Consider the following 25483-nt stretch of genomic DNA (forward strand, 5'->3'; position numbering starts at 1 on the left):
GAGCAACCTGCTTTCCAAACCTGTAAGTATATATTTCTCTTTGCATAATTTTTTTTCTGTGTTTTATTTCTTGTTTTTGATTTAATTTGTGCAATGTTTGCTCTGTGATATTGTACGGTTATGGCACTGTAGGTTGTTATTGAATACTAACATTTTTTTTTAATGTGTTTCTGATATATGCTGGCGTTTCTTGTGTGCGGCCTTGCTGGGTTTGGATTGGTTTTGGATTTATTTTTGGTTGTTCTTGTGTCATGCGGATGTTCAATGCCTTTTTTTTGTAAGATTTTTTATTGTAAAATTGGTGGTGCATGTCTTTTTCTGGCTTCTATTGTTGGGGTAACCGTATGGCGTTTTCTAGGCTCATGTCTTGCTGTGTTTTATTATGCTGTTGGCATTTTTTTTTCTTTCCTTGAGTGTCTTTTCTTGCTGGTGGGGGGGCTACATTTATGATGTTTCATTTGTATTGTATTGTTCCGTGCTGCTATATGCCATTATATGTTCAATTGTATTATGGTTACGTCGTTTTCTGTATGGCTTCCATATATATATCTCCTGTCTTGAATGTTTCCATAGCCAAGTGTGTAGTTAAATTTTTTTTTTTTTTTGTTTGGGCCCTTTTTTCAAAATTTCTTGTGTTCTCTTTTCTATTTGACTATGGTTTTTCTTTTGGTTGCTGTATATTGTAACAGCGGTTGTCCCGTAATGTTTATTGCTTATTATCTAGAATGGTATTTATCGCCTTTTTCAAATGTATTTCTGTGGTAGATGTCACCAGATGGTGTTGTTTTGGATCATGTCTTGTTGCTATTGTAAAGTATGGCGTGCAGTTTGCTATTTCATTGTGCCTTTTTTTTTTCTCTTTATTTTTTAATTTTTTATATTTTAAAATTTGGACATAGGTGTCTATTTTTGCTTAATTTTGTTTGGGTCTATTCTTGTATTGTTTCTTCTATTGTCTTCTCTTGCAATGTATGGCGTTGTGGTGTCGCTTTTTGAGTTTGCATTGTCCTATCAGTCAACAGTCAATTGTGGTTGTTTTAATGTTTTATTGTATGTGGCATTGTTAGCTTTGGATGTGATTTTTTGCTCATTTTTTCATTGCAGAGCAAACTTCCAATGGCGAGTGACTCAGAGCATAGCCAATCGGCGAGGGGGAGTGCGGTGAGTAATTATGTCCATTAGCTTACTAGTCGCTGCCATTTGTAGCATTGTCACTAATTTTTGTATACATTTTTTTACAGGCTTCTTCAAGTGAGGGGGAAGGCACACAGCGGGAGCAGGGAGATCGGTGCCAAGATGTGGCGTCAGGCCGGCAAGTGAGTATTTGTTTTTGTTTTTTTATCTTTTTTTTTGGAGTAGCATCCTGCTGGGAGGAACATTAGGAGCAACCTGGTTTCACTAGGGCTGTTTACTAAGCTTAATTACATATAGCTTTTCAGGGCAGCAAGTATTTGGGGGAAGGTAACATACAGTTGAACTCCCTGCACAAAAACATATACATACATCAAATGGCAAAGGATAGGGCAAAGGTACAAATCATGCCACGTGCTGATGATGGTTGTTTATATTTGCCTATTTGTAACCTTTTTGTTTTCTATTTTTTCTAGGTTTCACAACGGGACCACAGGGAGAGTATTGATGTGGAGCTCCTGATCTCCAGCATCCAGGAGCGTGGCCCGTTGTGGGACAGCCGTGACCCCCGGCACATGGACCAGGTGGTGTCTAGGCGTTTGTGGGCAGAGGTGGCAAAGTCGCTGTGGGATGGCTTTGACAGTGCCTCAGCGAAGGACAAAGGCACCTTTAGTGAGTATTGCTGAGACGCTGCTATGACCCATCTTGCCAGGATAAACACAACCGTGTGTGATGCTATCAACGCCTAAACTTTGCATCACACACGGTTGTTTTATCCTTTTAAAATGCGACATATGTAACCTTTTTTTTTGTTTGCATTCACAGTGAAAAAGTTGAGGACCAGATGGCGATCCATAAAGGACCGTTTCAATAAGGGGCTCCGTGCTGAGGAGGAGCAATCGAGGAGTGGTGCTGCTGCGGCCAAGTCGGTGCCCTACAAGTACAACAGGGCACTACAGTTCTTAAGACCAATCCTTGGCCGCCGACAGTAAGTATTTTGTCCACATACCATATTGCACATTGTACATTGCCCAGACACATAACATATTGCACAGCCACATAGTTCATTGGCCAGCCACGTACATTGTGCATCCACACACATAGTATATTTACAGGCCACTATATCGCAGCCACATAGTACACGTTCTAGCCACGTATCCACATAGTACATTTCCCAGGCACATAGTGTATTGGCCATCAATGTAGTCAGCGTATTGGCCATCCACGGTAATTTTTTTAGGTTAAGCAAGAGTCCTTGTAGTTCCTGACAGGTTCCGTTCTGAGTCAGTGTAGTTCTGATCGCAGGAATAATGATGACGTCTCGATCACATGATCCTAACGTCATGGACATTCCTGCGATCAGATCAGCAAAGTCTGGTTTTTATTTTTTTTTAATTCTTTTATAGACCTTAAATTTTATATTATTTTTGCAACATAGCCAGCATCTTGAAATTAGTTTTTCACACAATAATTTTTTAAAAATATGACAGGGGTATGCATTGCCTTTGGCAGAGGGAATGTACAGTCATTTTCTGCCGTCGGTATGTCCATGATTGTTATCGTGAGCCCTAATGGTCAGCTGGCGATAACAATCAGCAATTTATTATAGGCCACACAGACTGAGAGACAGGGGATTGTAATGTTTTGATGTGTCATGTAATTTTTTTGACAGGAGTTGGCGTATGTGATAGGTTATTAATTGAAGAATAATTTTTTCATTATCTTTTCACAGGACACACAGCAGCACCCTCCAGCGAGCTCCCCCCTGTGAAGCGGAACTTCATGGATCGCCATCTGAGCCGTCACAGCCATCCCACAGCGACAGCAGGCCTGCACCACCATCATCTGGAGAACCGGCTGCCGGTACGTCAGGTTTTCCCCTGCCCGAGGCCTCTGGCGCACCTTCGTTCGGGTATTCCCGACAGCGCCAGCGGGCCTCGGACAGGTCAGTCATGCCTGAATTTTTGCACTTGGGCACGGTGTTCCAGAACGGTTTCAAGGCGTTGAGAGATGAAATGTCCAGTATGGGACGGCGCCTTGAAATCCTGGAAGCCGAGCTCACAAATCCGGCAAAACATTTCTTTAGCACAATGGCAAAAGGCATGGTGGAAAACCTTACGCCGGAACTCCAGATTTCGGTGATGCAGGACTGCAACAATTCTTACGTGAGGGCTCTGCAGCAGGCTCGGGTCGTGTAGTCAGCGACACTGCCCGTAGTGCCGTCGCTGGCTAGCATGACTCCGACTCCTGCTGCAGAGTCACTCCAGCCACCCCACCCTGGTCCAAGTGCCGAGCGGCGCCACCACAGGCACCATAGCAGTGTGCCGCCGACTCCTGCTCCTGCCAGGCCCTCATCCTCCCGCAGCCATCATTCTAGGGGAGATCGGGGAAAGAAAAGAAAAAAAAAAAGAAGCAAGAGGACACGCACTGAGGCTCTGGCTGCTCCAGTACAAACAACAAGTAGACATAGGGGCTCTAGCCGCAGTAGGAGCAGCCAGAGCCAAACAAGAACCTCACAAAGGCTCGTGTTGCCTCCTCCCTCCCCTGCAGAGGTGGCGGTTTGCTCCCCATTAGACCTGCCATCCAGCCTCCTGGACTATAATAGGTCAACATCCTCCTCCTCCTCGTCGTCGTCATCATCCTCATTTTCCGGTCCCCATTCCGAAAAAGATACCTACCATTCCCCCTTTGTGGCACATGTTGATACCCCCTAAGTTTATTTCCCCGTTTTTTTTTTCTGTTTCCCCCAAATAAAAAACTTTGGTTTAAATACAACAATATTTGTTCTTACTTTCATGTATACTTCTCAGCAAGTCACACCGTGCGCCGTCTACACATATTATGTGTTTCAAACAACTCATATGCAATGTCAGACACTATTTTTACCATTTTTATTTTGCCTTTTTTGGTGTGTCTCTCATTGCTGTATGAGGTGTTTACAAACAATAAAGTGTATGAGGTGTTTTCAATCACTAGGGTATGTGTCCACGCTCAGGATTGCATGAGGATTTGGTCACGATTTTTCATCAGTGTTTTGTAACCCAAAACCAGGAGTGGGTGATAAATACAGCAGTGGTGCATATGTTTCTATTCTACTTTGCCTCTAATTGTTCCACTCCTGGTTTTGTATTACAAATACTGAAGAAAAATCGTGACAAAATAATCATGCAATCCTGAACGTGGACACATACCGTAAAGGTACCTTCACACTTAACAATGCTGCAGCGAAACATATAATGATGCAGATCACTGCAGCATCGCTATTTGGTCGCTGGAGAGCTGTCTGTGTGACAGCTCTCCAGCGACCAACGATGCCGAGGTCCCCGGGTAACCAGGGTAAACATCAGGTTGTTAAGCGCAGGCCGCCGCGCTTCCGATGATTACCCTGGTTACCAGTGTTAAATGTAAATAAAACAACAGTACATACACTCAGAATTGCGTCCCCCGGCGTCCGCTTCCCTGCCCTGACTGAGTGACGGCCCTAACAGCAGAGCGGTCACATCACCGCTGTGCTGTGCATTCACTTTCCGGCCGGCGCTCAGTCACTGCAGGAAGCATACGCCGGGGGACGCGAAGATGAGTATATGTACTGTTTTTTTTGTAAACTTTCACACTGGTAACCAGGGTAAATATCAGGTTACTAAGCGCCGCCCTGCGCTTAAGCCGATATTTACCCTGGTTACCAGTGTAAAACATCGCTGGTATCGTTGTTTTTGCTGTCAAACACAACGATACACGGCGATCTGACAAACAAATAAATATGTTATATGGTATGGTAGAAATTTTGTCTTTGAAGCAGGGTAGAAAACTTAAGAAAATTTTTTTATTAAAACACAACATTTTAAAAACAAAGGGTTCCAAGTTTTTTAGATAAGGCATATTACATTGGTGAACTATTTTTAGCATAGTCACACCAGAATACAGTCCAACAGTTTACTACACCATATTATCTTGCCATGACAGACGGCCAACATCTGACACAAAATAGGCCGCAAAACGATCCCTCATCTGAGCAATTTCAACACTTGTCCTCAGAGGGTGATCATGGAAATTGGGCAATGGGTTGGCTATGGTTTCATCGAGATCAACGTTCAGTCTCTCTTTGGCCAGAATAAAATTGTGGAGAACCACACACGCCTTCACCACCTCATCCACTGTCTCAGTTTTCATATTAATGGCGGATCCTAATATCCGCCGTTTTGAGACAAGGATGCCAAAGGCGCACTCCACAGTCCTTCTGGCCCTGGATAGTCTGTAATTGAACACCCTTTTCGTATGGTCCAGGCCCCGACTTGAGTAGGGTTTCAATAGGTTGGCAGACATTTGGAATGCCTCATCCCCAACCACAACAAATGGCATCGCAGGGCCTTCGGTGTGGGGAAGAGGTCGTGGCTGGGGGAAATTAAAATTGTTAGTATATAATTTTTGGCCCATATCCGAGTCTTTGAATGTGCGCGAGTCATTTGAACGGCCAAACGCACCAATGTCGACTGCAAGAAAACGGCAGTCCGCACCGGCAATTGCCATAAGCACAGTAGAAAAGTATTTTTTGTAGTTGAAGAACATGGATCCACTTTTCCCTGGCTTGGTAATCCGAATATGCTTTCCGTCCACCGCGCCAATGCAGTTTGGAAACGAACACACTTCCTCAAATTTCTCGGCGTTGGCCAACCAGATATCGCTTGTAGGGACGGGTAAAAATTCTGCACGGAGATTATCCCACAGAGCGCGGCAGGTCTCAGCAATAATCCCGGAGAGAGTGGAGACTCCAATCCGGAACTGAAATTGAAGGGATCGCAAGGTCTCTCCGGTAGCCAGGAAACTGCCAAGAAGATAAAGAAATTACATTAAAGTACATTGCAATTTATAAAAGTACATTGACCATACCACCCCCAAAAAAAATTAAGAAAAAAAAACAAAGGGAAGAACATATCTCAGTCATTCGAACAGCTACGTACCGTAGAGTCACCAGAAGCCGCTCCTCTGCGGAAATAGCTCTCCGAAGCTGAGTATCCTGCCTGGTAATGGATCCTTCCACCCGACGAAGAAGATACCGGAAGCTCTCCTGAGACATCCTGGTGTACTCGAAGTATTTCTCCAGGTTCTCATTCAGTTCGCCAAACAAACTATGGTATGCTCCACGGCTCTCCCGAACTTCCAAAATAGGGTGGATCCAAAATCTGCGACGACTCCATCTCCGTTTTTCTCTTTCTCTTTGATGAGCACAGGCAACAGCATAGGCATGAGCCAAGGCTAAATCCATCTCCATATCCATGACGATACTGTCCATGGGACGCTCCATCATGAATACCAGCAAAATGGGAGGAATTCATGTCTGCCATGGTATATATACACAATTACATAAACACCAACCCTCTTCTAGCCATTGGTGGTCCTTATCTATTGTGTAGACACTTTTTTTGGTGGGTGGGATGAAGAATGACTCACTGCACAAAAAAACGCATGCGGCGCAAAACGCTGCGTTTTTTATTGAAAACGCAACTGCGTTTACAAAAAACGCAGCGTTTTGCGACGCATGCGTTGAACGCATGCGGCGAAAAACGCAGCGTTGTGCATGCGGTTTGCTGCGTTTTTGTTTGCGTTGTGCGTTGCGGCGACGCCGCTGCGGCGCACACCGCAAATGTGAACGTAGCCTTAGGGTGAGTTTCATGTTTCAAGTTGTGTGTGTTGAGTTGCGTGTGGCTACATGCATGTAGCGACTTTTGTGAGATGAGTTTTGTGTGGCGACATGCGTGTAGCAACTTTTTGTGTGTCGAGTTGCATGTGACAGGTTAGTGTATCAAGTTGTGTGCAGCAAGTTTTGCGCATGGTGAGTTTTGCGTGTGGCGAGTTTTATGTGTGGTGCGTTTTGAGTATGTGCAAGTTTTGTGTGAGGCAACTTTTGCATGTGTTGCAACTTTTGTGCATGTGGCAATTTTTCCGTGTGTGCAAGTTTTGCGTGTGGCGAGTTTTCCATGAGGTGAGTTTTGCACTTGTGGCAAGTTTTGCGTGAGCCTAGTTTTGCATGTGGCGAGTTTTGAGCGGCGACTTTTGTGTTTCGACTTTTATGTGGCGAGGTTGGTGTATGTGTGGTGAAATGTGTGCTGAGGGTGGTATATGTGTTCAAGCACGTAGTAGTGTGTGGCGCATTTTGTGTGTGTGTTCATATCCCCGTGTGTGGTGAGTATCCCATGTGGGGGCCCCACCTTAGCCACTGTATGCTATATACTCTTTGGTGCCATCGCTCTCATTCTTTAAGTCCCCCTTGTTCACATCTGGCAGCTGTCAATTTGCCTCCAACACTTTTCCTTTCACTTTTTCCCCATTATGTAGATAGGGGCAAAATTGTTTGGTGAATTGGAAAGCGCGGGGTTAAAATTTCACCTCACAACATAGCCTATGACGCTCTCAGGGTCCAGACGTGTGACTGTGCAAAATTTTGTCGCTGTAGCTGCGACGATGCAGATGCCAATCCCGGACATACACACATACACAAATACAAACATACACACACACATTCAGCTTTATATATTAGATTGTCTAAGGGGTACTTCCGTCTGTTTGTCTGTCTGCCTGTCATGGAAATCCCATGTCGCTGATTGTTTGCGGCCACCAGGCTGCAACCAATCAGCGACGGGCACAGCCCAGCCAAGAATTAGTCCCTCCCCATTTCTGTCCAGTCAGTGCGCGGCGCCCACTCCATACACCCCTCCAGTCAGCGCTCACACAGGGTTAATGGCAGCGTTAACGGACCGCATTATGCCACAGTGTAACGCACTCCGTTAACGCTGCTATTAACCCTGTGTGACCAACTTTTTACTATTGATGCTGCCTATGCAACATCAATAGTAAAAAAATCTGATGTTAAAAATAATAAAAAACCCAAAAAACCTGCTATTCTCACCTTCCGTCGTCCACAGATTCGCGCGCGGCTGCCGCCAGCTTCCGTACCCAGAGATGCATTGTGAAATTACCCAAAAGACTTAGCGGTCTCGTGAGACCGCTAAGTCATCTGGGTAATTTCGCAGTGCATCTCTGGGAACGAAAGCTGGCGGCTGCCGCGCGCGCATCGGGAGAGCTTCGCTGGATGCCGGAGGGTGAGTATAAAACTATTTTTTATTTTAATTATTTTTTTAAACAGGGATATGGTGCCCACACTGCTATATACTATGTGGGCTGTGTTATATACTGCATGGCTGCTATATACTACGTGGGCAGTGTTATATACTGCGTTGGCTGTGTAATATACTGCATGGCTGCTATATACTACGTGGGCAGTGTTATGTACTGCGTGGCTGCTATATACTATGTGGGCTGTGTTATATACTGCATGGTTGTGTTATATACTACGTGGCTGTGTTATATACTGCGTGAGCTGTGCTATATATTATATGGGCTGTGTTATATACTGCGTGGCTGCTGTATACTACGTGGGCAGTGTTATATTCTACGTGTGCAGTGTTATATACTGCATGGGCTGTGTTATATACTGTGTGGGCTGTGTTATATACTGCATGGCCACTGTTATATACTGCATGGCCTGTGTTATATACTGCATGGCCTGTGTTATATACTGCAAGGCCTGTGTTATATACTGCATGAGCTGTGTTATATACTGCATGCCCTGTGTTATATACTGCGTGGCTGTGTTATATACTGCATGGGCTGTGCTATATATTACGTGGGCTGTGTTATATATTGCGTGGGCTGTGTTTTATACTGCGTGGGCTGTGTTATATACTGCGTGTGCTGTGCTATATACTGCGTGGGCTGTATTATATATACTGCGTGGGCTGTGCTATATATTACGTGAACTGTGTTATATACTGCATGGGCTGTGTTATATAGTGCGTGAGCTGTGTTATATACTGCGTGGCCTGTGCTAAACATTACATGGGCTGTGTTATATACTACGTGGCTGTGTTATATACTGCGTGGCTGCTATATACTATGTGGCTCCTATATACTACGTGGCCTGTGCTATATACTACGTGGCTGCTATATACATACATACATACATACATACATATTCTAGAATACCCAGTTCGTTAAAATCGGGCCACTATCTAGTGATACATATTCCTGTCCGTTGAAACACGAACCGAAACTCAGGAGCAGTGTTTCTTCAGAATGTAGCCATCCTGACATGTGACTAGGACGAGCTGCCATTTAACTTATATGATAGGGAACATTTTGTTACATTCTTGGAGAATCCCTTTAAAAGTCTGAGCCCTCAGAGTAAAATAAGAAAGTCTGCTATTCACCTCCCGCACTGGTGTAATTTCAGCGATTATGGCGCAGGTCTCCTGGGCTCAAGTGACTTGGTTGTGTCACATTTAACACATTTAAATTACATGGTTTTATCATGTGAGCACTGAAACCAATCAGGATGTCAGGACAGCCTGCAATCTGCAGAAACACAGCCCCTGAGACCTGCGTCTCAACTGACAGAAGCTGCATTGTAAGCACACACACTGGCACTGACAGAAAAATTGTGTGGCTGAAGAAGAAATAAATATTTTTTGTGGCTGACTTGGCACCAAGGATGTTTTTCTAGAGTTTCAGTCCTCCATACTCAGTCAGCCAAGGAGAATATTTATTTTCCTCTCACACAGCACTTCTCCTGTGGATCTGGTACATGTGCTTATGTTAAAGTTTCCCTATCAGTTGAGACACAGTTTCTTCAGACTGCAGTCTGACCTGACATGTGAGTAGGACAGGCTACCATTTGAATAATGTGACAGGGGCCATTTTATTACATTCCTGAAAAACCATTCTAAGTGCCCAAACCACCCAAGTGAAATAAGAAAAGCTTATAGTCATCTGCCACACTGTCGCTGTTCCAATTATGTTAACGCTGGGTCCCTCAGGACTCAAGTTGCATGGTCACTGATCAACTGCTTTTCAATACTCCATCAGCCAGTTAGCAACCAATAATTGATGGCAGTGGTCACATGACATAACCATGTCACTTGAGCCCGCGGAGACCCAGAGTCACTATAGCTGTAATGGCACCAATGTGGGAGGAGAATATAAGCTTTTCTTATTTTACTCGAGGGATTCGGGCATCTAAGAAGGGGTTGTTCAAGTAGTGGACAACTTCTTCATAGAACACTAAATATAGTAATTCTTCTAAAAACTTAAAAATAATCACATGCATGTACAGAAATACAGCCTTATTGTAAGCCAAAATCAAAATCGGGAAATGGTACTTACCCCTTAACCAACTCCACTACAATGAAGTCATTGCCGTCACCACTGTTGTACAAGATGAGGCCATCTGGAGACGTGGTCTTGAACTGGAAAAAGAGGTGCATGGAGGTGTAGGCTTGTAGGGTGGCCAGGGCAACATAGCTGGCTTTGGTCTTAAAAGTGACTGGATCTGCAATAATGTTTCTGAAACCAAATCGGGCATTCAGTTCACAATAATCTATGTCTCCATTCTTACACAAGTCAATGTAAGCCATGCCATTGAATGACAAGCTCTGTAGGTGGCCTATGAAATTGGAAGGCACAGACGAAAGGTAACGGCGTTCAGTTATTATCCCAGTTTCAATGTTGTGGAATTCCAGCCGTGTGTGATCTCCAGCCATTTGACCTTAGGAAAAAAATGTAAAAATGTCCTGGTTAGCTATACATGTAAAAGAACCATATTAACAATTATCATTAAAACTCCTCATTATCTCTCCCTTTCAATGTTAAAATTTTAAATTGCTCAAATGTATCCAGTTGACACCATTTTTCATTTTTAAACTAATAAGGTCCTAAATTGTGTGCTAACAAATTATCTTTATAGTGATAATTATTTCTTTTTTTACCTTCACCCACCACTGGAGCGAGCTTAGGAGCTTACTCCATGCATATCGAATTAAATAGTATGCACTGAACTCTTAAAGGGAACCTGTCACCCCCAAAATCGATGGTGAGCTAAGCCCAACAGCATCAGGGGCTTATCTACAGCATTCTGGAATGCTGTAGATAAGCCCCCAATGTATCCTGAAAGATGAGAAAAAGAGGTTATATTATACTCATCCAGGGGTAGTCCTGCTGCGGTTCTGGTCCGATGGGCATCGCGGTCCGGTCCGGGGCCTCCCATCTTCTTACGATGACGTCCTCTTCTTGTATTCATGCTGCGGCTCCGGGAAAGGTCAGAGAGGCCCAGCACCTGCGCACTACAGTACTTTGCTCTGCCCTCAACAGGGCAGACAGTAAGCCTGGGCCGGAGCTGCAGTGTGAATACCAGAAGAAAACGTCATCGTAAGAAGATAGGAGGCCCTAGACTGGACCGCGACTCCCATCGGACCAGAACCAGACTGGGAGCGCCCCTGGGTGAGTATAATCCAACTTAATTTTCTCATCTTTCAGGATACATCATATTACAGAATGCTGTAGATAAGCCCCGGATGCTGCTGGGCATAGCTCACCTTCGATTTTGGGGGTGACAGGTTCCCTTTAAGCTCCACCTAGTGGTGGCTACAGTTAGCCAGAAGATTGCAATTTATCTATATACTACACATGTCATGTACATCTTAGTATTAGATATACAGAGCTGTGATCACAATAATGAAGCACGTAGAACAGAAAGCTGGATCAGAATGTTTAAAAATTAAGTTGTTGGCTTTCCAGCACTACTCCTTTATCTCAGAAGACCCATTCTAGATTGAACAATGGGTCAGAAATCCAATGCGACTTAAGCAAGTGGGCAGGGAGTAGTGAGGGTGGCCAAAGAGTCAGCAAAAGGTTTAAGAAACCATACTCACTAGTGATGAGCAAATATACTCGTTGCTCGGGTGATCTCCGAGTATTTGTTAGTGCTCTGAGATTTAGTTTTTGTTGCCTCAGCTGCATGATTTATGGCTACTAGCCAGCCTGAATACATGTGGGGGTTGCCAGGTTGCTGGGAAATCCTCACATGTATTCAGCCTGTCTAGCAGCCGTAAATCATGCAGTTGCGTGGACAAAAACAAAATCTCCGAGCAGTCACAAATACTCGGAGACCACCCGAGCGTGCTCGGGAAAACCCGAGCAACGAGTACACTCGCTCATCACTAATACTCACCTTTCCAGCTGTCCCTCTGCTCTCTGGCTGCTATCTAGTTCTCTATGCCTCTGGTGCGTCACATCTTGGATTTGGTGTTCACTGTAGGCATGTGCAGTTTTCTCCGGGCCACAGACATGAAGCGACTGAGGCGCAGAGGACCGTGCAAAGGCCTGGGGACATCTGAAGAGGTGAGTAATGAGGTATTTGTTTTTTGTTTTGTTTTGTTTTTTACCTTTTGCCAGCCCAATACTGGCCACAGCTGGCTGCCATTTTGCCAAATTTGCATGTAGTGAAATAAAAAAAATCTATATTCTTCAGAATGCAAATTTTGTAAGAGTCAAGTAGAACTCAATTTCAGTCGAATAAATCCACCCATCTCTAAGGGTGACATTTTTAATTCATGATAACTTGGTAAATTCCCTTTTTCTAACTCATTTGGAAGAACCAGAGGTTGAAGTCAAACCCTACTTTTGCATCAGGATCGTAAGTTTTATACTTTGCCTCTGAAAATAACATTAACAGATAAACTTTCTAAAGGCTTCTTTGGCTTAACAGTATCCAGCTGTTAGATAACAACCAGTTAAACTTGGGAAATATAGAAAAAACAGTTACTAATATAGTAATGTAGTGAGCGGCAAATGAATGTAAAAAGTCGATGACACGCTATGCAATTCTATACGGCACAAGTTTCGAAAAGAACTGCTTCAACCGCGCTCAGTTCCATCAGATCCCCGCTGTGATCCATACCCAGCATGGCTGCATTTGAAGGAGAGAAATTCGATTTGTGCTTTTTTTTTTTTTACTTTCTCGACAAATTGATGCTCTTGAGTGTTACAATCGAAAAGAGGATTTTCTTATTTTAGTGTCTCCAAACAATAAAACATGAAACACATGACCATGAAATCTAGAACTTTAGAGACTGTATCATCCGAAGGATAAAAATCCTGATCTATTCACTTCCAATGAAATTCCTCATGCCTTTCACAAAAGCAATAACCCACTAGTAGTTACGTTACCTCTAGGCTGCAATTTAGAGCGCATCTATCGTTCCAATAAAAACAACATTCTCCCTCCTGAGAGAGCGGTAGATGTATACTACATAGTCTACAGCCAGAAATATACGGTGTAAGCTGTATTTTTTGCACCTTTTTCCTGTTTTTTGCATATGTTTATACTCTCTTTATGATTGGCACACGCTCTAAGCCAATCAGCTGTTTATTCCTTGCAGCTCCTCCTCCCCTCTCACAGCATTCCATTTCCTGCACAAGCAAAGTGGGAGATACTGCATCTGCATCCCCCTCCTCCCCCTCCATTTCAGCTATCTAATTATTAAAAATGTTTTTTTTTATAAGGCAGATGAGTCGTCTGTTATCCTTCCATAACTCAAACAAACAATTTTTTTTAAGTACTCCAATCTCTGATAATTAGAGATGAATACATTTCCCCAAATTTATTTTGGGCAGATTTGTTCAAAACGAATGTCAGAATTGATTCTGGACGATTTGAATCAGCCCCTCCCAAAAAAAAGCATTTACTATGCTCCGATGTCTCTCCTGACTCCAAAGCATAACAATCAGAGTACTGGGAAGGGTCTATAGAAGAACGAAACACAGTCACCTGACCTACTCGCCCCTTAACTGCCTACCCGATCCTCCCCAAGCTTGCGTCAGTCTTCTGTACACATATTTTAGTGCTCACCCTGTCTCATACTGTTACGTGCGAGAAAAGAATGTCAAAGCCATGTGGTCACATCACATATGACCCCACAGGGCAACGCTCTTCATTGACATGTGCAGCGCAACACTCTGGTCAGCCTGGGAAATCCGGACCAAGAATTGAATACTTACCAGTTATCTCTCCAAATTGTGGTTCCTTAGGCACCTCCCTTTAAAAGAGCATTTAGTCTTACCAACCCTAGCCCTTTCATAGGCCGACTCTTTGGACCGTCTCAGCAAAATTGTGACTGTTGACACGTGCCCTAGGCAATGGGCTACTTGTGATGCCGCATCTCAGCTCTATTCAAGAGAGCAGATCCCTTTAACAGGTTCTAGTTCTTAGATCTATCGAGAAAACTGTTTTGTTGCCCATAGCAACCAATCAGAGCACATTTATCACTTCTTGGTGATTGGTTGCTATGGGCAACAAAGAAGTAGATCTTCTCAAATCAGATCTGCAGCTCAGTTTGGTAGATATGGAGATTATTTCTATGTCTTCACAAGTATTCTAGGTGATATTTGTAAAGTCCATGGCCATTAGAGGACGCTAACTGAAGATGATATTTCACACGCTCAATAGCCTCCATTTTTGTTATCAGTTTTGGCACTTTTTGGCATAAACTGTGCCCCAAAAAATGTTGGAAACGATGTTGCACCCAATTCTTGTGCAAATTATTTTCTCATTCATTTAAAAAAAAAAAAAAATACGCAAAGAAAAGTTAGTGTGGTTTAGTGGGAATATGCATGGCCTAAAAGTCTTAGGCCACGTTCACACGTTCAGTATTTTGCATCAGTATTTGTCAAAATCAGGAGAGGAACAATCTGAGGAAAAATATAATAGAAACACGTCACCACTTCTGTATTTATCACCCACTCCTGGTTTTGGCTTACAAATGCTGAGGTCAAATACTGACCAAATACTGAACGTGTGAACGTGGCCTTTGATTGATTTAAAGGTGTTAACCACTACTAGAAAATCCCTTCTGAAAGTGAATGTGTTGCCAGTTTTTTTGCTGTGTAATCTGTGAGCAGCATAATGTAGAAGCAGGCATCTTTATTCCAGCGATGTGTCACTTACTGCGCTGCTTCCTGTAATTAAAATAAAATTGGTTTATCAGCAGGAGATTATCACTACAGGACTAGTAAACCTGCCGCTAAGTAGTCATGAGCTCTGTGTAACACCGCCCGTACCAATGATTGGCTGCTTTCTGCCTATGCACAGTGTACACTAAAAGCTGGCAATCAGTGGTGTGGGCGGGGTTATACAGAGAACTGGTACACCTGAATCAGCGAGTATATAAAAAATGCAGCAAGCAAACCAATAAGTGACACGTTACTGGAATTAGGGTCTCCGTCACTAAATAATGCTGATGTCAGATGGGGTTGCAAAAACATCATGACAGATTCCCTTCTAGAGCTATACATTTATACTCACTGTGCTTTCTTCTAGCCGTTAAGCTTCTTTTGTATTCAGTCTCATTATCTGGACAATTTAGAAATGTCCTAATCTGAAACTCCCTATTTTAATATTATGATTTTAATCTTTTAATTACTACCTGCCTAATGCTGTGTGACTTGGTCACTGCTAATTTATAGACAGTGCAGGTAAACTGCTGCGGATGCAGGTTGTAGCAATAATTTGCTTTTATTCGCTATTTGCTGTATCATACAGGGCAGCTGAAACTGATGTGTTACTGTTTAAACTAAAACCTGCGTGCAATAAAATATTGTAAAAAGGAAATAAGAATAAGGATAAATATTTCAGGTTTATTTTAGGATCCTATATATACCTTTTTCTTTTCTTTTTCTTGATTGCCTGCAGTATGCACATGTTGCCTTTAGATGTCACTGTTGCATTTGCTATAAAAACTATTTGGCTGGAAAAATGGTCCATTGACATCAAGGGTAATAGTGACACCTAGTGGCAGATGAAAGGCAATTTCCAAAACTTTACAGCAGGGTTTTTTTTTTATTTACACCTATAATATGGAAAGATTTTTGCTCAAAGTCAGCTAAATATACAGGTATGCCAAAAAGGCCGCATTGGAAAATGTCTTGAGAATATAATTGGAAACATATGCTTGTTTTGGGTTGACGAACACTTTTACTTATGTAATTGTGGAGCTTTATGTCACACAGAAATATGTAAAGTGAGGAAGGAATGAATTAAGAAAAAAAAGTGAGCCCCGTTTTTATAAAATGGCTTGACAGAGCTTTGCTTCAAGGATGAGGATTTGAGAATTACAGCCATTACTAAAGAGCCCAAAACTTTCTAGGACCCTTCCTCCTGCTCTTCTTGGCTCCTACTCGTACTTCCTAGCATCTTAAAACCAAAAAATGTGAACTTTTAAGCCCCATCTGGGAACACACCCAAAAGTAATGTACCCAAATGCACACTTTTGGGCACGGTTGGCACAATCTCTTTTACAGTTTGTCCTGCGGGATTAAGACCCTCGTCAAGACTAACTATCTGCTCCTGCTCTTCTCTTACCGAATTGTCTTACATATTTTGATATGTCTATCTGTTTGCTGCCAGTTCTGACCTCTTCTGTCCACCACTGACAACTCTGCCTCCTTGCAGATGTTACGCCCTTCCCAGTGTCAGCCATGTATGTTCGGCTCATGACAGGTGCGTGTGTATGAAGCAGGCTCATCAGCTGAGCCCGCTCCATGGCCTGTGGGTGCCAGCTGTGGTTGGGCTTCAAAGTCAAAAGATAAATTAACTAATAAACTGCAACATTGCACAAACGATCAAATGTAAGGAATGAGCAGACCTGCAGAAGTTCAGGTTCTGGTCCCAGAACCGAACTTTATTCCAAAGTTCGGGTACCAGAACTGTTTCCTGAACTTTAACCAATACTCAAAAAACCCATTGAAAACAATGGAGTCCCAAATTTTTGTGCTGGAAAATCTCTTTCTCTCTCTCTCTCTGTGCAACGGACTTCCCCCGGAACTTTGAAAATTGCAACGGACTTCCCTGGAACTCTGAAAATAGCACTCATACAAGATAAACTAACGTCTCAATGAGCTGCAAAGAAGACCTGTCACTAGGGATGAGCGGACCCATGGCGGACCCATGGAAGTTCAAGTTCTTTATTTCAAAGTTTGGCTTGGGTACCAGATCTATACCTGGACTTGAACCAGAACCTGAACCCTTTTGAAAACAATGGGAATCCATACTTTTTGAGCTGGAACTCCGAACATTGCAATATTGGAGAATTCTGTGTTCGGTGTTTAGTGCCGGACATTAACTGTCTAGTACAAACCCCGAACTATTAAGTTCAGGTTCGTCCAACGCTAATCAAATAATAGGCTCAGGTAGAGATCAAGAACAAGAAGAATTATATATGGCATAAGTCAGATCTGTCAAAATATCAAATTGTTTAACCCATTTGGAACATTCCATAAAGGAAGCTCAAAATGCCAAAATTGGGGTGGTAGGTGGGATTTTGGCAACTCCATCTCTCCATTAAAAAGCATAAAAAAAAGTTATATTTTCATCACTTCAAAATTGTACCAATAAAAATGACAGCCCACCCCGCAAAAAGACAAGTCCTTATACAGCTCAACCGACGGAAGACAAATAAGAAGAAAGTTATGGATCTTTGAAAATGGCAACACAAACCATGTAAACAAAGACTGCAGAATATAGAAAACAATAAACTTTAGTATTGCCGTGTTCATACAGAAAAGTTGCACAATGGGCACCATAAAACCAACCACCACCCCCAACCAAAAACAACTATGACGGAAGAGCATTTTTTTCACCCTTTAAAGGGAACCTGTCACCCCCCCCCCCCAGTTTCAAACTAAAAGAGCCACCTTGTGCAGCAGTAATGCTGCATTCTGACAAGGTGGCTCTTTTAGTTCTGGGTGCTGTAACTGCCGAAATAATCCGTTTTTTAATTTGTGAAAAATACCTTGTCCTCAGTCAAGTGGGCCGGCGTTTCCCCCCTGCTTCAGACAGCACACAGCTGTCACTCACATCTTCTTGGCACCGGGCGCCGCCTCCTCCTCACCGCTGCTTTGAAAATAGCCGGCGCCTGCGCTCTTATCCCCTGCCTGGTGCAGGCGCAGTGAGCGCTGCCCGTCTTTCCTCATATGCAGCCCAGCTGACTGCGCCTGCGCGGCCGCCCTGCCTGTGAATCCCAGCCCCGCAGTGACTTACGATTTATTCACATTGCGGGGCTGGGATTCACAGGCAGGACGGCCGCACAGGCGCAGTCAGCTGGACTGCATATGAGCATATGAGGACAGATGGGCAGTGCTCACTGCGCCTGCACCAGGCAGGGGAAAAGAGCGCAGGCGCCGGCTATTTTCAAAACAGCGGCGAGGAGGAGGCGGCGCCCGGCGCCAAGAAGATGTGAGTGACAGCTGTGTGCCGTCTGAAGCAGGGGGAAAAGGCCTGCCTCCTTGACTGAGGACAAGGTATTTTTTGACAAATTAAAATACAGAATATTTCTCTAGTTACAGCACCCAGAGCTAAAAGAGCCACCTTGTCAGAATGCAGCATTACTGCTGCACAAGGTGGCTCTTTTAGTTTGAAACAACTGGGGGGGTGACAGGTTCCCTTTAACCCCTTTATGACCCAGGCCATTTTGACCTTAATGACCTGGCCATTTTTTGCAATTCTGACCAGTGTCCTTTTATGAGGTAATAACTCAGGAACGCTTCAACGGATCCTAGCGATTCTGAGACTGTTTTTTCGTGACATATAGGGCTTCATGGTAGTGGTAAATTTAGGCCAATAATTTTTGCGTTTATTTTTTTAAAAATCGTAAATTTGGTGAAAATTTAGAAAATTTCGCAATTTTCAAATTTTTAATTTTTATTCCGTTAAACCAGAGAGTTATGTGACACAAAATAGTTAATAAATAACATTTCCCACATGTCTACTTTACATCAGCACAATTTTGGAAACAAAATTTTTTTTTGCTAGGAAGTTATAAGGGTTAAAATTTGACCAACGATTTCTCATTTTTACAACAAAATTTACAAAACCTTTTTTTTTAGGGACCACCTCACATTTGAAGTCACTTTGAGAGGTCTATATGAGAGAAAATACCCAAAAGTGACACCATTCTAAAAACTGCACCCCTCAAGGTGCTTAAAACCACATTCAAGTAGTTTATTAACCCTTCAGGTGTTTCACAGCAGCAGAAGCAACATGGAAGGAAAAAATGAACATTTAACTTTTTAGTCACAAAAATGATCTTTTAGCAACAATTTTTTTATTTTCCCAAGGGTAAAAGGAGAAACTGGACCACAAACGTTGTTGTCCAATTTGTCCTGAGTACGCTGATACCTCACATGTGGGGGTAAACCACTGTTTGGGCGCACGGCAGGGCTAGGAAGGGAAGGAGCGCCATTTGACTTTTTGAATGAAAAATTGGCTCCAATCTTTAGCGGACATCATGTTGTGTTTGGAGAGCCCCCGTGTGCCTAAACATTGGAGCTCCCCCAGAAGTGACCCCATTTTGGAAACTAGACCCCCCAAGGAACTTATCTAGATGCATAGTGAGCACTTTAAACCCCCAGGTGCTTCACAAATTGATCCATAAAAATGAAAAAGTACTTTTTTTTCACAAAAAAATTATTTTAGCCTCAATTTTTTCATTTTCACATGGGCAACAGGATAAAACGGATCCTGAAATTTGTTGGGCAATTTCTCCTGAGTACACTGATACCTCACATGTGGGGGTAAACCACTGATTGGGCACATGGTAAGGCTCGGAAGGGAAGGAGCGCCATTTGACTTTTTGAATGAAAAATTATCTCCATCGTTAGCGGACACCATGTCGCGTTTGGAAAGCCCCTGTGTGCCTAAACATTGGAGGTCCCCCACAAGTGACCCCATTTTGGAAACTAGACCCCCCAAGGAACTTATCTAGAAGCATAGTGAGCACTTTAAACCCTCAGGTGCTTCACAAATTGATCCGTAAAAATGAAAAAGTACTTTTTTTCACACAAAATTTCTTTTAGCCTCAATTTTTTCATTTTCACATGGGCAACAGGATAAAATGGATCCTAAAATTTGTTGGGCAATTTCTCCTGAGTACGCCGATACCTCATATGTGGGGGTAAACCACTGTTTGGGTGCACGGCAAGGCGCGCCATTTGACTTTTTGAATGGAAAATTAGCTCCAATCATTAGCGGACACCATGTCGCGTTTGGAGAGCCCCTGTGTGCCTAAACATTGTAGCTCCCCTACAAGTAACCCCATTTTGGAAACTAGACCCCCCAAGGAACTTATCTAGATGCATAGTGAGCACTTTAAACCCCTAGGTGCTTCACAGAAGTTTATAACGCAGAGCCATGAAAATAAAATAAAAAATTCTTTCCTCAAAAATGATTTTTAGCCCGGAATTATTTATTTTCCCAAGGGTAACAGGAGAAATTGGACCCCAAATGTTGTTGTCCAGTTTGTCCTGAGTATGATGATACCCCATATGTGGGGGTAAACCACTGTTTGGGCGCACGGCAGGGCTCGGAAGGGAAGTAGTGACGTTTTGAAATGCAGACTTTGATGGAATGCTCTGCGGGCATCACGTTGCGTTTGCAGAGCCCCTGATGTGCCTAAACAGTAGAACCTCCCCACAAGTGACCCCATTTTGGAAACTAGAACTCAAAGGGAACTTATCTAGATGAGTGGTGAGCACTTTGAACCCCCAAGTGCTTCACAGAAGTTTATAACGCAGAGCCGTGAAAATAATAAATGTGTTTTCTTTCCTCAAAAATATTTTTTTAGCCCAGAATTTTTTAATTTTCCCAAGGGTAACAGGAGAAATTTGACCCCAAGAGTTGTTGTCCAGTTTCTCCTGAGTACACTGATACACCATTTGTGGGGGTAAACCACTGTTTGGGCACAAGTCGGGGCTCGGAAGGGAAGTAGTGACGTTTTGAAATGCAGACTTTGATGGAGTGGTCTGCGGGCGTCACATTCCATTTGCAGAGCCCCTGATGTGCCTAAACAGTAGAAACCCCCCACAAGTGACTGCATTTTGGAAACTAGACCCCCCAAGGAACTTATCCAGATGTGTGGTGAGCACTTTGAACCCCCAAGTGCTTCACATAAGTTTATAACGCAGAGCCGTGAAAATAAAAAATAATTTTTCATTCCTCTAAAATTATGTTTTAGCAAGCAATTTTTTATTTTCGCAAGGGTAACAAGAGAAATTGGACCCCAATAATTGTTGCCCAGTTTGTCCTGAGTATGCTGGTACCCCATATGTGGGGGTAAACCACTGTTTGGGGCACACGTCAGGGCTCGGAAGGGAGGGAGCACCATTTGACTTTTTGAATGCAAGATTGGCTGGAATCAATGGTGGCGCCATGTTGCGTTCGGAGACCCCTGATGTGCCTAAACAGTGGAAACCCCTCAATTCTAACTCCAACACTAACCCCAACACACCCCTAACCCTAATCCCTACTCTAGCCATAACCCTAATCACAACCCTAACCCCAACACACCCCTAACCACAACCCTAACCCTAATCCCAACCCTAACCCTAATACCCAACCCTAACCCCAACTTTAACCCCAACACACCCCAACTCTAATTCCAACCCTAAGGCTATGTGCCCACATTGCGGATTCGTGTGAGATTTTTCCGCACCATTTTTGAAAAATCCGCAGGTAAAAGGCACTGCGTTTTAGCTGCAGATTTCCAGTGTTTTTTATGCGGATTTCACCTGCGGATTCCTATTGAGGAACAGGTGTAAAACGCTGAGAAATCCGCACAAAGAATTGACATGCTGCGGAAAATACAACGCAGCATTTCCGCGTGGTATTTTCCGCACCATGGGCACAGCGGATTTGGATTTCCATAGGTTTACATGGTACTGTAAACCTGATAGAACACTGCTACGAATCCGCAGCGGCCAATCCGCTATGGATCCGTAGCAAATCCGTACCATGTGCACATAGCCTAATTCTAATGCTAACCCTAGTTCTAACACTACCCCTAACCCTACCCCTAACCCTACCCCTAACCCTAACCCTAACCCTACCCCTAACCCTAACCCTAACCCTAGTTCTAACCCTAGTGGAAAAAAAATATTTTCTTTATTTTATTATTGTCCCTACCTATGGGGACTATTTTTTTTATTTTGATCACTGTGATAGGTTTTATCACAGTGATCAAAATGTAGCTGGAACGAATCTGCCGGCCAGCAGATTCGGCGGCGCACTGCGCATGCCGTTTTGGAAGATGGCGGCGCCCGTGGAGAAGACGGACGGACACTGGGAGGCTCAGTAAATATGAGGGGGGGGGGGATTGGAGCACAGGGGTGATCGGAGCACGGGGGGTGGGATCGAAGCATGCGGGGAGCGGACAGGAGGATGGGGGAGCGGACAGGAGGATGGAGGGGACTACTGGACAGATCGGAGGACTGGGGAGGCGATCGGTGGTGGTGGGGGGGACAGATCAGGGTTTCCAGCCATGGCCGATGATATTACAGCATCGGCCATGGTTGGATTGTAATATTTCACCAGTTTTCATAGTGAAATATTACAAATCGCTCTGTTTGGCTGTTTCACTTTCAACAGCCAATCAGAGCGATCGTAGCCACGGGGGGGTGAAGCCACCCCCCCTGGGCTGAAGTACCACTCCCCCTGTCCCTGCATGTCGGGTGAAATTGGAGTTAACCCTTTCACCCGATCTGCAGGGATGCGATCGTTCCATGACGCCACATAGGCGTCACAGGTCAGATTGGCACCGACTTTCATGACGCCTACAATGGCGTCATGGGTCAGGAAGGGGTTAAGGTTTTTTTTTCCCACTTTTTCAGTACATTACATATTGAAGAGAACGCTGTCATTTAAAAAACTACAACTAATAACAAAAAAAAGAACAAGCCCTCATACGGCTGGACAAGTAAAAAAAAAGTTATGAATCTTCATAGAAGGGAAAGAAAGTAAGTGGAGAATAGAAATTGGCCTTGTCGGGAGGGGTTAAGGGCGAGGAACTCACAAGTCCCGTTCGCCATCAATAATGTATCAGCTCAATTACAATCTTAAAGTTGCATATTGAACGTCCAATTTTCACGTATGAGTGCTGTCCATTTTTTTTGTGGGATAGCACTCGCACCTATTACACAGGTCAACAAAAAAAAAAAATTTTTCTGGTGTCCAAAATATTTTAATGAATTTGGGGTATTTTTGGGGTGCTGATTCTGAATATGTCATCAGTTTTGCCAGATTGGCTCAAGTTTTTGAGATTTTTGGTATCTTATTTATAGCACTTGTTGGTAAATGCGACGCATCATCTCATTAATTTCTTTGGATTAGTACTGGAACTGAGCAGTTCTCAATATAGTTTTGTGTTAGTGTTCTAAAAGTTTGTTCATAGCTTGATTTTTGCACTAACTTTATGTTGTTGTCTGTTTTCCAGTGAAAAGCATGAACTCATCAAGAAGAAGTTGTCTTAACGATCCAGACTCATTCTGTTACATTTGTGGTGAATATACACTGCCAAAACATAGAAGAAACATAACAGACTTCGTAAAAAAAGTGTATTTTGCCTATTTTGGAGTTATGCTTGGGGACCAAGACAAGTTTTGGGCACCACACATAGTGTGCAAAGCATGTATCGAATTATTACGAAAATGGACCAAAGGACAAAGAAAAAGCTTCAAATTTGGTGATCCAATGGTGTGGAGAGAGCAAAAAAATCATCATGATGACTGTTATTTCTGTGCAGTGCAAGTGCAAGGATTCAATAAGCATAAGAAACGAAAATGGGAGTATCCTAACATGGAATCTGCAAGAAGGCCTGTCCCTCATTGTGAAGATGTGCCTGTACCTGTGTTTACCATGTTACCTGACTTTCCCCCACCTGATGATGATGAAATGCAGGGTATGGAGCTAAACATTAGTTCTGGAAGTGAACTAGAATATGAAGGAAGTTTCAGAACACCTACGCAATTTACCCAAGGAGAGCTCAACGATCTAATAAGAGACCTCAACCTCTCAAAAAGTGCATCCGAACTTTTAGCTTCAAGGCTAAGTGAAAAAAATTGTCTGACGCCTGGAACTAAAATTACATCTTCCAGGACCAGAGAAGAAGCACTTCTTCAATTTTTCTGTGAAGATGACCTACTTGTATATTGTAAGGATATTCCTGGCCTGATGCTGCAAATGGGTTTACAAGTATATCGTCCTGAAGACTGGAGGCTTTTCATAGATAGTTCTAAAAGGAGTTTGAAATGTGTTTTGTTGAACAATGGCAATCAGTGTGCATCTCTTCCAGTAGCTCACTCAACTAAACTTGCAGAACAATACAAAAATGTCAAAATGGTCTTGGAGAAACTGTGCTACCATGAACATTCGTGGCTGATATGTGTTGATTTAAAAATGGTCAACTTTTTACTTGGACAGCAAAGTGGATACACAAAGTATCCTTGCTTCATCTGCATGTGGGATAGTAGAGCAAAACATCAGCACTGGGAGAAACTGAATTGGCCTCCAAGGGACACCTTGACAGTAGGAGCATCAAACATAGTGAACGAACCTTTGGTGGACAGGGAAAAAATCATTCTACCACCACTTCACATAAAGTTAGGATTAATGAAGCAGTTCGTCAAGGCATTAGACAAAGATGGTAATTGCTTCATGTACATCTGCAGATCTTTCCCTGGTCTTAGTAGCGAAAAACTGAAGGCAGGAATCTTTGATGGTCCTCAAATTCGGAAACTCATTAAAGATTCAAATTTTCCTAAGGAAATGAATGACATTGAAGCTGCTGCATGGTGTAGTTTTGTGTTGGTAGTGAAGAACTTCTTGGGAAATCAAAAGGCAGACAATTATGAAGAACTGGTACAAAACATGCTATTGAGATTTAGAAATCTGGGTGTACACATGAGCATTAAATTGCATTATCTTCACAGTCACTTGGACAGATTTCCAGAAAACCTTGGAGATTTTAGCGAAGAACAAGGGGAGAGATTTCATCAGGATATTATGGTGATGGAGGAAAGGTACCAAGGCAGATGGGACAGACATATGATGGCTGATTACTGCTGGAATCTACAGCGTGACTGCCCAAATAGCTCACATAGAAGAAAATCATATAAAAAGCGCTTTTCCAGCGATTAAATGTCTCCTATCTTTCATGTCTTGTTCATTTTTGAAGATTACTTTCTAAAACTAGTTAAAATAAACTAAAATCAACATTTACTTTGTTAAATTTATTGTATTCATGACAATATCAATAAAGTTAATGCGCGTGTAGCAAATTACGTCTTTTTACACATTTTACGAAAAATCTCAAAAACTTGAGCCAATCTGGCAAAACTGATGACATATTCAGAATCAGCACCCCAAAGTTACCCTAAATTCGATGAAATATCTTTGGCACCAAAAATGCTGTTGACCAGTGTTATATTCTATTGGGGCTGCACACATATCCGATTTTTAGATGTTTTGCGGAAAAGATCGGTGACAATCCTGGTTTTAATCTGAGTGTCAGATCAAAATTGCCAATGAAAGTTTATGGATCCGTGAATAAAATCGGATTGACATCTGAGCGTGGTCCGATTTTCACGGACTGACAGTACAGAGAAGGTGGAGAGCTTTTTTTTTTTAACTCTACACATC

At 43.0% G+C, this 25483-nt stretch overlaps 2 protein-coding genes across 11 annotated transcripts in view; one reads left to right on the forward strand and one right to left on the reverse strand.

Annotated features, from left to right (window-relative positions):
• The window catches only part of NRXN1 (neurexin 1), a 1786277-nt gene that overhangs the window by 899256 nt on the left and 861538 nt on the right, over positions 1-25483 (reverse strand). For all 10 annotated transcript variants that reach the window (XM_077282466.1, XM_077282464.1, XM_077282462.1 and 7 more), the window contains one exon: positions 10348-10729. In XM_077282466.1, coding sequence (XP_077138581.1) covers positions 10348-10729 — 382 coding nt within the window. The remainder of the gene's footprint in view (positions 1-10347; positions 10730-25483) is intronic.
• LOC143808911 (uncharacterized) lies at positions 1349-3329 on the forward strand. Its single transcript, XM_077292091.1, has 3 exons — positions 1349-1803; positions 1957-2119; positions 2864-3329. Exons 1-3 carry the CDS (start codon positions 1707-1709, stop codon positions 3327-3329), a joined length of 726 nt encoding a protein of 241 aa, XP_077148206.1. The 5' UTR covers positions 1349-1706.

Source organism: Ranitomeya variabilis, chromosome 2, assembly GCF_051348905.1.
Source record: "Ranitomeya variabilis isolate aRanVar5 chromosome 2, aRanVar5.hap1, whole genome shotgun sequence".
NCBI classification, from domain to species: domain Eukaryota; kingdom Metazoa; phylum Chordata; class Amphibia; order Anura; family Dendrobatidae; genus Ranitomeya; species Ranitomeya variabilis.

Bases quoted from the DNA above. Each gene is read 5' to 3' on its own strand.
- LOC143808911 (XM_077292091.1), top strand. From the start codon at position 1,707: ATGGACCAGGTGGTGTCTAGGCGTTTGTGGGCAGAGGTGGCAAAGTCG. The intron at 1,804-1,956 runs GTGAGTATTGCT...TTGCATTCACAG, and splicing joins GAAGGACAAAGGCACCTTTA to TGAAAAAGTTGAGGACCAGA. The intron at 2,120-2,863 runs GTAAGTATTTTG...ATCTTTTCACAG, and splicing joins CCAATCCTTGGCCGCCGACA to GACACACAGCAGCACCCTCC.